The sequence below is a fragment of the Cotesia glomerata genome, linkage group LG1, assembly GCF_020080835.1.
Source record: "Cotesia glomerata isolate CgM1 linkage group LG1, MPM_Cglom_v2.3, whole genome shotgun sequence".
In the NCBI taxonomy this organism is placed as follows: Eukaryota; Metazoa; Arthropoda; class Insecta; order Hymenoptera; family Braconidae; genus Cotesia; species Cotesia glomerata.
Window position 1 is genome coordinate 18,585,391 of NC_058158.1, and position 14,499 is coordinate 18,599,889.

A 14,499-nucleotide genomic window follows, 5' to 3' on the forward strand; every position below is an offset into this window, starting at 1 on the left:
CCCTCTTTTATGGGGTTGTTACTCGGTGTCTATGGGGATAATCTATCGATTATGGGTCTGAAAATCTTCTGTATAATGTCCTGGAAGATTCCTATGAGTTTTATTGTTTAATCCTCGATGGACACCGAGGATTGAATTTTTTTTAACTTAAATTCTTGACAAATAAGTCAAAGAACGCATTTTATGGGGCTGTTACTCGGTGTCTATGGGGTTGATCGATCCATTGTTGGCCTTAAAATCTTTCGGAAGGTCCACTCTATGATTCCCATAAGTTTTTTTCTCTTAATCTCCCTTGGACACAGAGAAATAAATTTTTAAAGTTGAAATTTCGCTGAAATTAGCTGAAAATAGCCACTTATAGGGCTGCTACTCGGTGTCCATGGGGTTTATCGATCGACAATGGGCCTGAAAAGTTTCTCTAGGATGTACTTTATGATTCCCATAAGTTTTTTTCTCTTATCTCTCGTGGACACTGAGAAATGAATTTTTAAAGCTTAAATTCCGCTAAAATTAGCTAAAAATAGCCACTTATGGGGCTGTTTCTCTGTGTCTATGGGGTGGATCGATTGATAATGGGTCTAGATATCTTTTGTAGAGTCTTCTTTATGACTCTCATAAGTTTCTTTTCTTAATCTCTTATCTACACCGAGCTTCTAATTTTTTTTCGTCTTTGTATTTTATTTTTACTCGTCGTTTGCCGATTGAGTCCACGGGATGCGTGCGCGCGACAGAGAGGTCCTACCGCTATTCATCGTTTTTTGCGATATCTTCGAAAATATTCACTTTATCAAAAAATCGATAAGAACATTTTTTATTGGTTTTTTTATTTTAAGCACTTTTTTTTTAAATAAACTTCCCCGTCAAATCAGCCGTTCTTGAGTTATACCGGTTTAAACAATTAAATTGTTAATAACAATTGTTTGCACCATTTTCCATAAAATTAAATACGATATTCGTAATCCCCGACCCAAAATACGTAAGGATTCGTTGGAATTTTCCATGGACATAAAATGTACACGGGCTTCCCTCTTCAGCCGATGGACTATTTAGGATTAGTAATGATTTCACATGATTTGAAAATTTAAATACTAGTTGAATCATTTTTAATCATAACTGGAGACAAAAATTTGAACATTATTTCAGGATTAGAAATGTTTTGAAATGATTAAAAATTTTTAATCATTTCATATACTGCCTATTTCTCATTATTCAAAATGATTCATAATGATTCATTGTGAAATTTCGAAAATGATTTACATGATTTGAAATCATTAAAAATGATTAATTTTTTAACCATTCTTTATCATATCAAATCATTCTGTTTTATCAGGGAGCTAAAGGAATTGCCAAAGAGTATTTTGTAAGACTATCTTGAATAGTTAGAACATATTTATTACCGGAACTGGTTACGGGTAATGGGCCAACAATATCAAGAGCAATTTTTTCAAAAGCGACTGGGGGTGTATCAGTTATTACCATGGGCTGTCTAGTTTTAACTCGTACTAACTTGTTTCTATGACACAAAATACAATGTTTAATAAAATTCTGTAGTTCCGCTTTCATATTTTCCCAGTAATATTGTTGTCTTATGCGGCCCCTCGCGGCCTTGAAATCACTAACGATCCATGGTGGGTACATAAAAGGTCCACCAAGGGATTACACTGGAACTATTGTGGAACACTCGTGGATCCACTGTGGTTTTGTCACATTTTGCCATTGTGGTTCAGCGGTGGTTCCATAGTTCTTCCACCGTGGTTAAGCAAGAGCTTTTTTGTGGATCCATCGTGGTTCAACGGTGGGCCGACGATGGCTTTACAATGGTTCCGTTGTGGATTTACAATGGTTCTACTAAGGACTTACAATGGTTCCATTGTCAATTTACAATGGTTACACTGACATTAAACAGTGCTTTAATAGTAGTTTGGCAATCGTTTCACTGTTGTTAGACGGTAGTTACGCCATCATTATACGGTGGTTTTATGACGGTTTGACCGCCATAAAAAATGATTTATAACGTTCCGAAGAGTTCCCTTCAAGGTATTTTTGATCGAAATTCAATTTTTTTTTGTTGAAAAAGATAGTCAAAAAGTTTTAAGATATTGTACCGAGTGATTCCGAAATCTAATCAGCTGGAAATCTTAAAAAATTCGGCAAAAAATAAAAAATCTTTGACTTAGTGTATCTATTGATTCCATAAATTAATCAGCTTTTGACCTTAAAAAATAACTTCGATTGGCGCAAACCGCCTTGAAATTGGTGAATGCGTTGAAGAGATATCGTAGTTGAAAATTGTGAGAAAGTGTTTTTTTGACATAATTTTTGAATTTTTCGTCTTATCGTATATTTTGTAATAAATTTTCTCAACAAGCTCGAAAACGTCACAATTGATGAAATTTGAGGCTTTCAGCATTTTAAATTATCGGAAAGTTTAGGGGATAGGCTGGTGAGTCATCTGTTTTACTATTTTTTCTTATTCAACACATTATATATTCTTTAATATTTAGAAACAAATACATTCATAGTTGTTATATTAATATATGAATTATTAAATATAAATATGTACACTGATAGACGGATTTATTTGTGTTAAAAAATATTTGTTGATAATTAACAAATCATTTATTAGAGACCATTTTTTAGTATTGAATAAATATTTCTTTGTATTTAAAATGATTTGTTTGTATTTAATATATAAAATCTGATGTTCATTTATTAAATATTAATCAATCTTTTTAAATACTAAGAAATATTTGTTTAATACTAAAAAGTGGTTTCTGATAAGTGATTTGTTAAATATTAACAAATATTCTTAACAATAAACAAATCCTTTTATCAATGTAGTTTTTATTTTTATTTCTGTGAGCCATGTTGGTTTCTAGGTCCTCTTTTCTTCTCTCGTAACTTGTGGCTAATCCAGGTTTTAATATTCTTATTAATGTCATCTAATGAACCTGGAGTGCATGCAATCGGGTTTCTTTTCTGTAAGTGCCTGCATAAGCCTGTAAATCATTAAAAACAACTAAATATATTAATAGGACCATTATGCTGTATTCAGGAACACTCTAGCTTAAGCTAATTAATATAATAGAAATGGTTTAATGTTTGAACTAGATCACTTTATATGGACTTTATAAAACTTTTCGAAATATTGACTATTCGAAAATTAAAATAAAAAAATAAAAAATTAAAATATATATTTTTTGTATCAACTCATTAACTGTTTAAACGACCTCTTTTAAAAACTGATCATCTTTTACACTTCAAAAACGACATCGGCTACCGGAAAGCAAATAAGAATCGATTAATTTGTTTAAAAAATATGGTTCAAGAATAATTGCAAATGAATTATTTTAAGTATAATTTTAGAATTTCTCAAAATTTACAAAAATAAATTAGATCAAAATTCCAAAAAATTTTGGGCCAAAGAAAAGATTTTGAACACCGCGAACTTTGATCTAATCACTTAAAGATAACAAAAAAAAATTTACTAAAGATAACATTAAATATTACAGAGAATAAAGCTAAATAAGTTTTGAAAATCGAAAAATGCACGCGCTATGAAGCATGCTATATCCAATTTACGACACAGTCACACAGGCAAGGATAGACATAATTTTAAAAATTATCAAATTTGCTTCTTACAATTTTAATTATCGAAAAATTTTAATTTTCATAGCTAAAATTCTTACGTTTAATTTTCGTTATATCATGCTTGGTTACTCGAGAAAATCCATCTTTTGCCTTCGAGTCTGACAGGTATAATTTTTTCATCTGCTCGCGGGTCCACATCACGTTCATCACCCGCCCAGCTCTAGTTTTCATGCTGCTGGCCATCAATACACTTGCGTATTGATCAGGATCGAAACGTATGCCATCAATCTCTGTGAACTAAATCAAACATTCAAACTGTAAACACTGATTCTGTGAAGGAAAATTCTTGGTGTAGCTTATGAAAGAGGTAAACAATAACTAAATGAATGTTTCAATTAAAATTATCAGACAAGCGTACTTTCTATCTGGACGAAGTGTTATATTTAATCTAATCAGTGATCGTAAAGGAAAAAAGTTTAAAAATTCCAAAATACACGACTTATAATGCTCGTTTAATTTTGAAATAATAATAATAAAAAAATTTTTTTTTTAAATTGGTGTAATAGGACGATAATGCGCAGACGCCCTTATGGAATAAATGTACATAATAAATATTTCTAATACATATATATATATATATATATATATATATATATATATATATATATATATATATGTATATGGGGCATTCCATCCTAAATCGACCACTTTTGAACCCGAACCTTTTCGATTTTTCTGAAATTTTGGTATCTTTCTCTACCCTATTGAAAATAATTTACAGAATTTTTTCAAATTTTTTTACTCAACCAAAAAAAAGTTAAGAGTTATTCAAACAAGACAGCTTTTTTTTTTAAATAACCATAACTTTTTTGAAAATTAACTTATTGGGATAATTTTTTTTTTTGAAATTTTTGTTTTTAAATGTTCTTTTCAGAAAAAAATTAAAATAATAATTCGCATTCATATTCAACGTTTTTTTTTGAAAATTTTGGAAAAAAACGAAAATTTCGGGATGATTGACAATTTTGATTTTCGATTTTTTTTTTTTTTATAAAAAACTTCAGTATTTTCTGCGAATGTCCTGAAATTTTCAGAGTGGTATTTTTTTTCTTTCTATTTTTTTTTAGAAATAAAAAAAAATTTTTTTTCAAATGTTTGTTTTTCGTTATACCACTCTGAAAATTTTTTAGCAGATTAAGAAAACTTTAAAATCCGAAAAAAAACAATAAAAACTAAAATTGAAAGTGACAATCATCGATAAGATTTAATTATTTTGCAATAAAGTTAGATAAAAAATTAAAAGAAGAATTGAATTATTTTTTCGTATTTTTTTTTTCAAAACTACATGCAAAAAAAAATGAAATAGTTGTTCGGTCCATTTTGGAGCAACGCATAAACTTGTGAAAGAATACTCAAATTCTCCTGAATTTAGGATATGTTAAAATATTTAAACTTGTAAAAAAATAAAGTCAAATTCCGTACAAGTCTACTGTTTAAAAATCATTTAATAAAAAATGTTTTTAGCTGGTGTGTGAATGAATTTAAAGTTTTCTTAATCTGCTAAAAAATTTTCAGAGTGGTATAACGAAAAACAAACATTTGAAAAAAAAATTTTTTTTATTTCTAAAAAAAAAATAGAAAGAAAAAAAATACCACTCTAAAAATTTCAGGACATTCGCAGAAAATACTGAAGTTTTTTATAAAAAGAAAAAAATCAAAAATGTCAATCATCCCGAAATTTTCGTTTTTTTCCAAAATTTAAAAAAAAAACGTTGAATATGAATGCGAATTATTATTTTAATTTTTTCCTAAAAAGAACATTTAAAAACAAGATTTCAAAAAAAAAAATCATCCCAATAAGTTAATTTTCAAAAAAGTTAAGGTTATTAAAAAAAAAAAGCTGTCTTTTTTGAATAACCCGTAATTTTTTTTTTGGTTGAGTAAAAAAATTTGAAAAAATTCTGAAAATTGTTTTCAATAGGGTAGAGAAAGATACCAAAATTTCAGAAAAATCGAAAAGGGTCGGGTTCAAAAGTGGTCGATTTGGCAAGGAATTTCCCATGCATATTAGGGTGCTTTTTTTACAACTATTTTTTTTTTCGGTCTCATCGTGAAATTTTGTTGCAAACACACAAAAAAAATTCCCTGAAAGTTTTGGCCCTTGATATTAATATTATTAAGTCCTCGACCAGGCCGTCTAAAGATTTTCCCATGACAAAAATACAGAAACTCTAAGTTTTTATCCGTAAATTTTTGTAGCTCAGTGGCACTTTTTAGCATCGCTTCGACCATGGACGGTTTTTTTTTCAGAATTAAATGCTCTACAAAAGTGTCTATTACGGCCAAGCAGTAACTCGAACTAAACCGGCGAGGTAGTTTAGGCCTGTAAACTTGATTTTTTCCATGAAATTTGTGTTTTTTCGCATTTATCTCGTGAATGACAAGAGCTACAGAAAAGAAGTGAAAGAGAAACTTGTAAAAAATTCAATCTCCTACAAAAAGAGTTCTCAACATCAAGTCGCTACAATCAATATTTTATGAGATGGTTAATGACATTTTTAAAAGATATTCTTTACAATTTAATAAAAATTTGAAATTAAAAAAAATTTATCATTAAATATCTCAAAAAATATTGATTGTAGCGACTTGATGCTGAAAACTCTTTTTGTAGAAGATTGAATTATGTACAAGTTTCTTTTCCACTTTTTTTCTGTAGCTCTTGTCATTCACAAGATAAATGCGAAAAAACGCGAATTTCATGGAAAAAATCAAGTTTACAGGCCTATACTAGCTTGCCGGTTCGAGTTACTGCTTGGCCGTAATAGACACTTTTGTAAAGCATTTAATTCTGAAAAAGAAACCGTCCATGGTCGAAGCGATGCTAAAAAGTGCCACTGAGCTACAGAAATTTACGGATAAAAACTCAGAGTTTCTGTATTTTTGTCATGGGAAATCTTTAGACGGCTTGATCGAGGACTGAATAATATTAATATCAAGGGTCCAAACTTTCTGAGAATTTTTTATTGTGTACTTGCAACAAAATTTCACGATGAGACCGAAAAAAAAAATCGTTAAAAAAAGCACCCTAGTTTGCATGTTTTTCAAAATCAAAAAATATCCATCTTAAGATCATTTTTAAAAAATTTTACTTTTGCAGTTGTTTTGTCCACAGAAATAAAATCTACATCCATCTCGGATGCCGAATGGCATTTTCATTATGGTTATTCCTACAAAAATTGAAATGTTCCCGAGTACGTAGACTGTTGCCCGATTATATATTGCTATAGTTTAAGGACACTATAAACTTATCATAATATGTGTAATGTTGAAATTTATAATTGTTTGACGTAAAAAACAATTTTATAAAATTGAATATATAAATATAAAATACTTACTTCGACGTCTTCCTCAACAGTTATCTTTTCTGATAACTCTGGATATTTAATATCAGATATGGTTTTAGCCGGTTTTTCTAAACTTTGAGGGTGGCTACCTCGATTATTGACCCGCGACAGATTTTTTACATCCTTTCATAAAGTCTTTAATGTTTTATCAATTTCTTGTCGCCATGTTATGGAATAGATGCTTTTTGAACCGTCTCGCCTAGTTTAGGAGAAAGGGTCGACAACGTGGAGCACTTAATGCTTGAATGCCATGAGTACGAGCCTCAACGTGAGGTGCTCAAGGACATATGGGGTGGGAACGCGGAGTGGGCGAGCATTGCGCGTGCGATTGCCACATCCCAAAGTAACTTCAAGCTTTTAAAAGGTTTCAGTAAAGTAGTAATGTGTTGCAAACTCCAAACCCAGCTAGCTAATGAAAACGCGACTAGGGACGAGACTCAACAGACATCCACCTAGGTAGAGTCGGAGCGCCTAGGCACAAGCGATATGCTCCACACAATTGTGAGGACAGTATAAAGCTTTGGATGACTGACGTAGAATAAGCTAGGGAAAATGACCACAAATAACACAAGTGCCCGGGCACCCTACACACGCAATCACTTACACGTAAAATCAAACGTTACACACAACACATCACACAAACAACATGGTCTTCAATCGACTCCGCCTCCCCGTGGTCCCCGCTGGATACTGCTCATATCCTGTGGGTATATCTCGATGTGCCTACGGGGAATGAGTTGCCAGAGGAGTCGATGAGAGTTGCACACACTTACAATTATACGCAACTCTTGCAGCTGTTCAATGAATGTGAATAAACACAAGAGAACGGCGGTTTTTCCTTGTCCGCGAACTGGGCTGTGTTCTCGTTATGGTAGGAGTAGGACAAATATACGTGCGTGTATAGCTCTTTTGAGCCCAGGAAACGGCCTCTTCAGAGGTAGGCGAAAGCCTCGCCATATATTCCTTCCGTCTCGCCTAGTGGCGGGAGTAACTATGACTCTCTTAAGAGAGTGAGGGCGAACTTAAGAGAACATAGTTAAGCAAGCAATTCCCTTTCCGTGGGTCCCGCCATAAGTAAGGTATCATTGAAAGGCATCTCTCGATGCGTTACCCCAATCCAAGAATTGCCACTGCGCTTTCGGTTGTAGGTGTTACCAGCTCCTACAGCTTAAATAAACCGGTCAGGAAAATACGGCAAAGCCTCGGGTAGGTGACGCTCCCACGTTCGGTGGTCACCAAACTCTTTCGACCGTTCGACGGAGCGCCAGAGTAGCCAACCGCGTTTCTCCGAACGAGCTGCTATCTGACGCTCCCGTCCATCGCCGGCCCGCGAATTCGGCATCGCGATCGCGTTTGTGTAAGCTCGCGAAAGCATTACGTATAGAACAGCTAATGCCTCTAGCTACGCGACCCTGTTTGGTTAAACTCACGCGATTGAACCTAGAAGAGGTAAATCCCAGTAGAAGGGGGGTTTCCGAATCTTACCCGCGAAGTATCGACCGGCGAAGATGCCTAGGGACGACTAAAAATACCCTCAGAGGGTCCGCGAACTCGGCAAACTTAGATGGGCTCGCGCCGGGCGTTAGGTCGAATCGAAAGTCTCCGCACGCGACCCGGGGAATGGGGGTTAAAGGTTTTCGAGTTTTGCAGGCGAATTTGCGGAACGACAAAGCTGGGACTCTGGAGGCGAGTCAGTTGTGGGAGGAAAAACGTATTGATGTTCTCCTTCTACAAGAGCCATACGAAGCACATAGTAATAATAGTTTCAAAATACCTGGGTTCGGTTGCGGCATACAAGTTGCTGCCGAAACCAGGTCTAGACTATATGCGGCCATTTGCTTAACGAATCCTAAATACCAGTTGCTGGTTTTATCACAACTTAGTACAACCCACTGCGTATGCGCTCAGATTATGGGACCTGACATATCGTTCTTCGTAGTCTCGGCATACTTCCAGTACAAAGACGAAATAGACATGCATTTAAAGCACTTAGAGAAAGTGGTCCGAGCACTGAGAGGGAAACAGGTATTAATATCAATGGACGCGAACGCGAAATCCAAGAGATGGGAATCCGAGACTGACGACGCGCGTGGCGAAAAGTTAGAGCAATTTATTGACGCACACGAGTTAGAGATAATCAACAACGCGAGTGAGGGTCCGACGTTTTAATCAACTAACGGGAGTTCGTATATCGATGTGACACTCGTCACGCCTAAAATCGCGAGTAGCATTCTTAGCTGGTCCATAAAGAGAAGTTGGGTGCAGAATACTGACCACTACCCGATCGAGATCACTCTTGGAGCTAAGTCGGGGGAAAAGCATGGCGCACAGGCAGACCCCAAGAGGTTCAACTTAACGTTGGCCAATTGGGAAAAGTTTGACGAAATCCTTTTCTCGTGTGCGTGCACAAACCTTGATGGCCTTGGAGTGGAATCGGTTCAGGACGTGGAAAGGTATGCTTCTGCACTCGGCAAATCAATCTTAGAAGCTTGCGAAGCCGCGATTTCGCGTAGGAAAACCCATGTAAAATCATACCCATGGTGGACTAGGAAATTAACACGCGCGAAGAAGCTGGTGAACAAAGCCAGACGGCTATATCAAAGGGAAAGGGACGATTTAGTTAAAAATACCCTAAGCGTCAAATACAGAACACTACGGAAACAATACGCGACAGACATAAAGCGGACGAGGGAAAGCAGCTGGCGGGACTTCGTTACGAAAAAAGGTAATCAAGAAAAGTGGGGTCCTATTTACAGAACCTGCGCAGAAAAAGTTAGAGTCAAAAGTGCAATGCGCAAGCTAAATCGTAACGGAGCATCCACGGAAAACTTTAAGGAAGCAGCCAGGTGTTTTCTCGAGACGCATATTGTAGACGATGACCAGGACAACGAAACCTCCGATCAGGAAAAGATTAGAGCCAACACAATTTTACTACCTGACACCGCGGACGCTGAACCGTTCACCCCGCGCGAACTGGACAAGGTCTTAAAAACACTGAAAAACAAGAAGGCCCCGGGGCCGGACTTAATAGAAAACGAGGTAGTTAAACGCGCAGGGGTTATCCTTCGCGAACAGTTTTTAGAGCTATATAATGCTTGCTTGGCGCTAGGAGCATTCCCAAAAGAGTGGAAGAAGGGGGCAATCATAATGTTAGTTAAAAGCACCGACAAAAACGCAAATGACCCTAAATCTTATCGGCCAATTTGCCTCCTTTCGGGTTTAGGTAAGGTGTTCGAGAAGCTCATCAAAGAGCGACTTACCACCACAGTCTTAGCGGAGGGGAACATTTCGAGCCGACAGTTTGGCTTCACAGCCAAAAAGTCGACGGAAGATGCAATAGTGGAGATGCGCCGATTGGTAGACTCTTCAGAGAAGAGACTGGTGGTCGGACTTCTCTTCGATATCTCTGGCGCTTTTGACAACGTGTGGTGGCCGTTAGTACTCGAGGGCCTCAAGGCCAGAGGCTGCCCTAGCAACATTTACGCGGTTATTCGGAATTACTTTGAGGACAGATCGGTCGCGCTGTCATGGGGTTTTGGTAGCAAATCGAAAACGCCGACGCGAGGGTGCCCGCAAGGATCAGTGCTGGGACCATTATTTTGGAACATCATGTTCGACGATCTCCTTAAGAGACTCGAACTGACAGAACACGGGAATAAATTTGTTGCGTTTGCTGACGATTTGCTCGTCTTAGTAGAAGGCTCCCCGAGAAAAGAAATAGAGCATAATAGTCAAATAGTAGTAGATAAGATACTGGAATGGTGCTGTTCCGCAAAGCTCGAGCTGTCGAAGTCGAAGACTGAAGCCATCTTCTTTAAGAACGAATTTGTACATCGCGGTCCACGTAAGGACAAAAAGAGCCCGTACCCCTATGAAGCAAAAGGACGACAGAGAAAGCCCAAATACGATAACAAACCGCCAAAAATAATGATCGGAGACTCCAAAGTCAAATTCAAATCGAGCGTTAGATATTTAGGGGTTCACTTCGACGAGGGCCTCAAAGTGAAAAATCACATTAAAACAAGGCGCGCGAAACTAAGTAGGGTATTCGGGCGCATGCGGCGTATTGCGCGGGCAGAATGGGGATTGCGATACCCAGCTATGTCCACCATATACAAGGGTTTCTTTATGCCTGTCGTCACATATGCGGCGGCAGCTTGGAGTGACCGTTGCGATAGGGAGGACTGGAGACATCTTCGAGCACTTCAGCGTCAAGCGCTGATAACAACAACTACTACCTACAGGACAGTTTCGCTTGAAGGGATTTGCGTAGTCGCGGGGGCAGTGCCCATTCAGCTCGTAATAGACGAACGGTGCGTGCGATACAGCCTCCGTATCGGCAAACAGGCTACCCTTGGAAACGTCACCGTGCAGCCAGATGCGGAGGATCGCCTTGTCACCCTTAGAACTGAAACCATACGTCAGTGGCAAGACCAATGGGATACATCAGAGAACGGCCGCGAAACTAAAGTTTTCTTTCCAGACGTAGCAGAGCGTCTAACAAACAAATGGATCAGCCCTAACTTCTGGCTGACCCAAATCCTAACCGGCCACGGTTGCTTTAGAGAATACCAATACAAGTACGAACATACGGATAGTAGATTCTGCGACGAGTGTAGGAAGAATGGGTTAGGAGAAAAGGTCGACAACGTGGAGCACTTAATGCTTGAATGCCATGAGTACGAGCCTCAACGTGAGGTGCTCAAAGACATATGGGGTAGGAACGCGAAGTGGGCGAGCGTTGCGCGTGCGATTGCCACATCCCAAAGTAACTTCAAGCTTTTAAAAGGTTTCAGTAAAGTAGTAATGTGTTGCAAATTCCAAACCCAGCTAGCTAATGAAAACGCGACTAGGGACGCGACTCAACAGACATCCACCTAGGTAGAGTCGGAGGGCCTAGGCACAAGCGATATGCTCCACACAATTGTGAGGACAGTATAAAGCTTTGGATGACTGACGTAGAATAAGCTAGGGAAAATGACCACAAATAACACAAGTGCCCGGGCACCCTACACACGCAAACACTTACACGTAAAGTCATACTTTACACACAACACATCACACAAACAACATGGTCTTCAATCGACTCCGCCTCCCCGTGGTCCCCGCTGGATACTGCTCATATCCTGTGGGTACATCTCGATGTGCCTACAGGGAATGAGTTGCCAGAGGAGTCGATGAGAGTTGCACACACTTACAATTATACGCAACTCTTGCAGCTGTTCAATGAATGTGTATAAACACAAGAGAACGGTGGTTTTTCCTTGTCCGCAAACTGGGCTGTGTTCTCATTATGGTGGGAGTAGGACAAATATACGTGCGTGTATAGCTCTTTTGAGCCCAGGAAACGGCCTCTTCGGAGGTAGGCGAAAGCCTCGCCATATATTCTTCGTCTCGCCTAGTGGCGGGAGTAACTATGACTCTCTTAAGGGTGTGAGGGCGAACTTAAGAGAACATAGTTAAGCAAGCAATTCCCTTTCCGTGGGTCCCGCCATAAGTAAGGTAACATTGAAAGGCATCCCTCGATGCGTTACCCCAAACCAAGAATTGCCAGTGCGCTTTTGGTTGTAGGTGTTACCAGCTCTTACAACTTAAATAAACCGGTCAGGAAAATACGGCAAAGCCTCGGATAGGTGACGCTCCCACGTTCGGTGGTCACCAAACTCTTTCGACCGTTCGACGGAGCGCCAGAGTAGCCAACCGCGTTTCTCCGAACGAGCTGCTATCTGACGCTCCCGTCCATCGCCAGCCCGCGAATTCGGCATCGCGATCGCGTTCGTGTAAGCTCGCGGAATCATTACGTATAGAACAGCTAATGCCTCTAGCTACGCGACCCTGTTTGGTTAAACTCACGCGATTGAACTTAGAAGAGGTAAATCCAAGTAGAAGGGGGGTTTCCGAATCTTACTCGCGAAGCATCGACCGGCGAAGATGCCTAGGGACGACTAAAAACACCCTCAGAGGGTCCGCGAACTCGGCAAACTTAGATGGGCTCGCGCCGGGCGTTAGGTCAAATCGAAAGTCTCCGCACGCGACCCGGGGAATGGGGGTCGAAGGTTTTCGAGTTTTGCAGGCGAATTTGCGGAACGACAAAGCTGGGACTCTGGAGGCGAGTCAGTTGTGGGAGGAAAAACGGATCGATGTTCTCCTTCTACAAGAGCCATACGCAGCACATAGTAATAATAGTTTCAAAATACCTGGGTTCGGTTGCGGCATACAAGTTTCTGCCGAAACCAGGTCTAGGCCATATGCGGCCATTTGCTTAACGAATCCTAAATACCAGTTGCTGGTTTTATCACAACTTAGTACAACTCACTGCCTATGCGCTCAGATCATGGGACCTGACACATCGTTCTTCGTCGCCTCGGCATACTTGCAGTACAAAGACGAAATAGACATGCATTTAAAGCACTTAGAGAGAGTGGGCCGAGCACTGAGAGGGAAACGGGTATTTATATCAATCGACGCGAACGCGAAATCCGAGAGATGGGGATCTGAGACAGACGACGTGCGTAGTGAAAAGTTAGAGCAATTTATTGACGCACACGAGTTAGAGATAATCAACAACGCGAGGGAGGGTCTGACGTTTGAATCAACTAACGGGAGGTCGTATATCGATGTGACACTCGTCACGCCTAAACTCGCGAGTAGCATTATTAGCTGGTCCATAAAGAGAAGTTGGGTGCAGAATACTGACCACTACCCGATCGAGATCACTCTAGAAGCTAAGTCGGGGGAGAAGGATGGCGCACAGGCAGACCCCAAGAGGTTCAACTTAACGTTGGCCAATTGGGAAAAGTTTGACGAAATCCTTTTCTCGTGTGCATGCACAAACCTTGATGACCTTGGAGTGGAATCGGTTGAGGACGTAGAAAGGTATGCTTCTGCACTTGACAAATTAATTTTAGAAGCTTGCGAAGCCGCGATTCCGCGTACGAAAACCCATGTAAAATCATACCCATGGTGGACCAGGAAATAAACACGCGCGAAGAAGCTGGTGAACAAAGCCAGACGGGTATATCAAAGGGAAAGGGACGAATTAGTTAAAAATACCCTAAGCGTCAAATACAGAGCACTACGGAAAAAATACTCGACAGACATAAAGCGGACGAGGGAAAGCAGCTGGCGGGACTTCGTTACGAAAAAAGGTAATCAAGAAAAGTGGGTTCCTATTTACAGAACCTGCGCAGAAAAAGTTAGAGTCAAAAGTGCAATGCGCACGCTAAATTGTAACGGAGCATCCACGGAAAACTTTAAGGAAACAGCCAGGTGTTTTCTCTAGACGCATATTGTAGACGATGACCAGGACAACGAAACCCTCGATCAGGAAAAGATTAGAGCCAACACAATTTTACTACCTGACACCGCGGACGCCGAACCGTTCACCCCGCGCGAACCGGACAAGGTCTTAAAAACACTGAAAAACAAGAAGGCCCCGGGGCCGGACTTAATAGAAAACGAGGTAGTTAAACGCGCAGGGGTTATCTTTCGCGAACAGTTTTTA

General features: G+C 39.1%; 1 protein-coding gene across 1 annotated transcript; it reads left to right on the forward strand.

Moving 5' to 3' along the window:
• Window positions 1–13,038: 13,038 nt before the first annotated feature.
• On the forward strand, window positions 13,039–13,974 carry LOC123262532. The gene has a single exon (XM_044724795.1). The coding sequence runs from the start codon at window positions 13,039–13,041 to the stop codon at window positions 13,972–13,974; it is 936 nt and encodes a 311-aa protein (XP_044580730.1).
• Window positions 13,975–14,499: the final 525 nt, after the last annotated feature.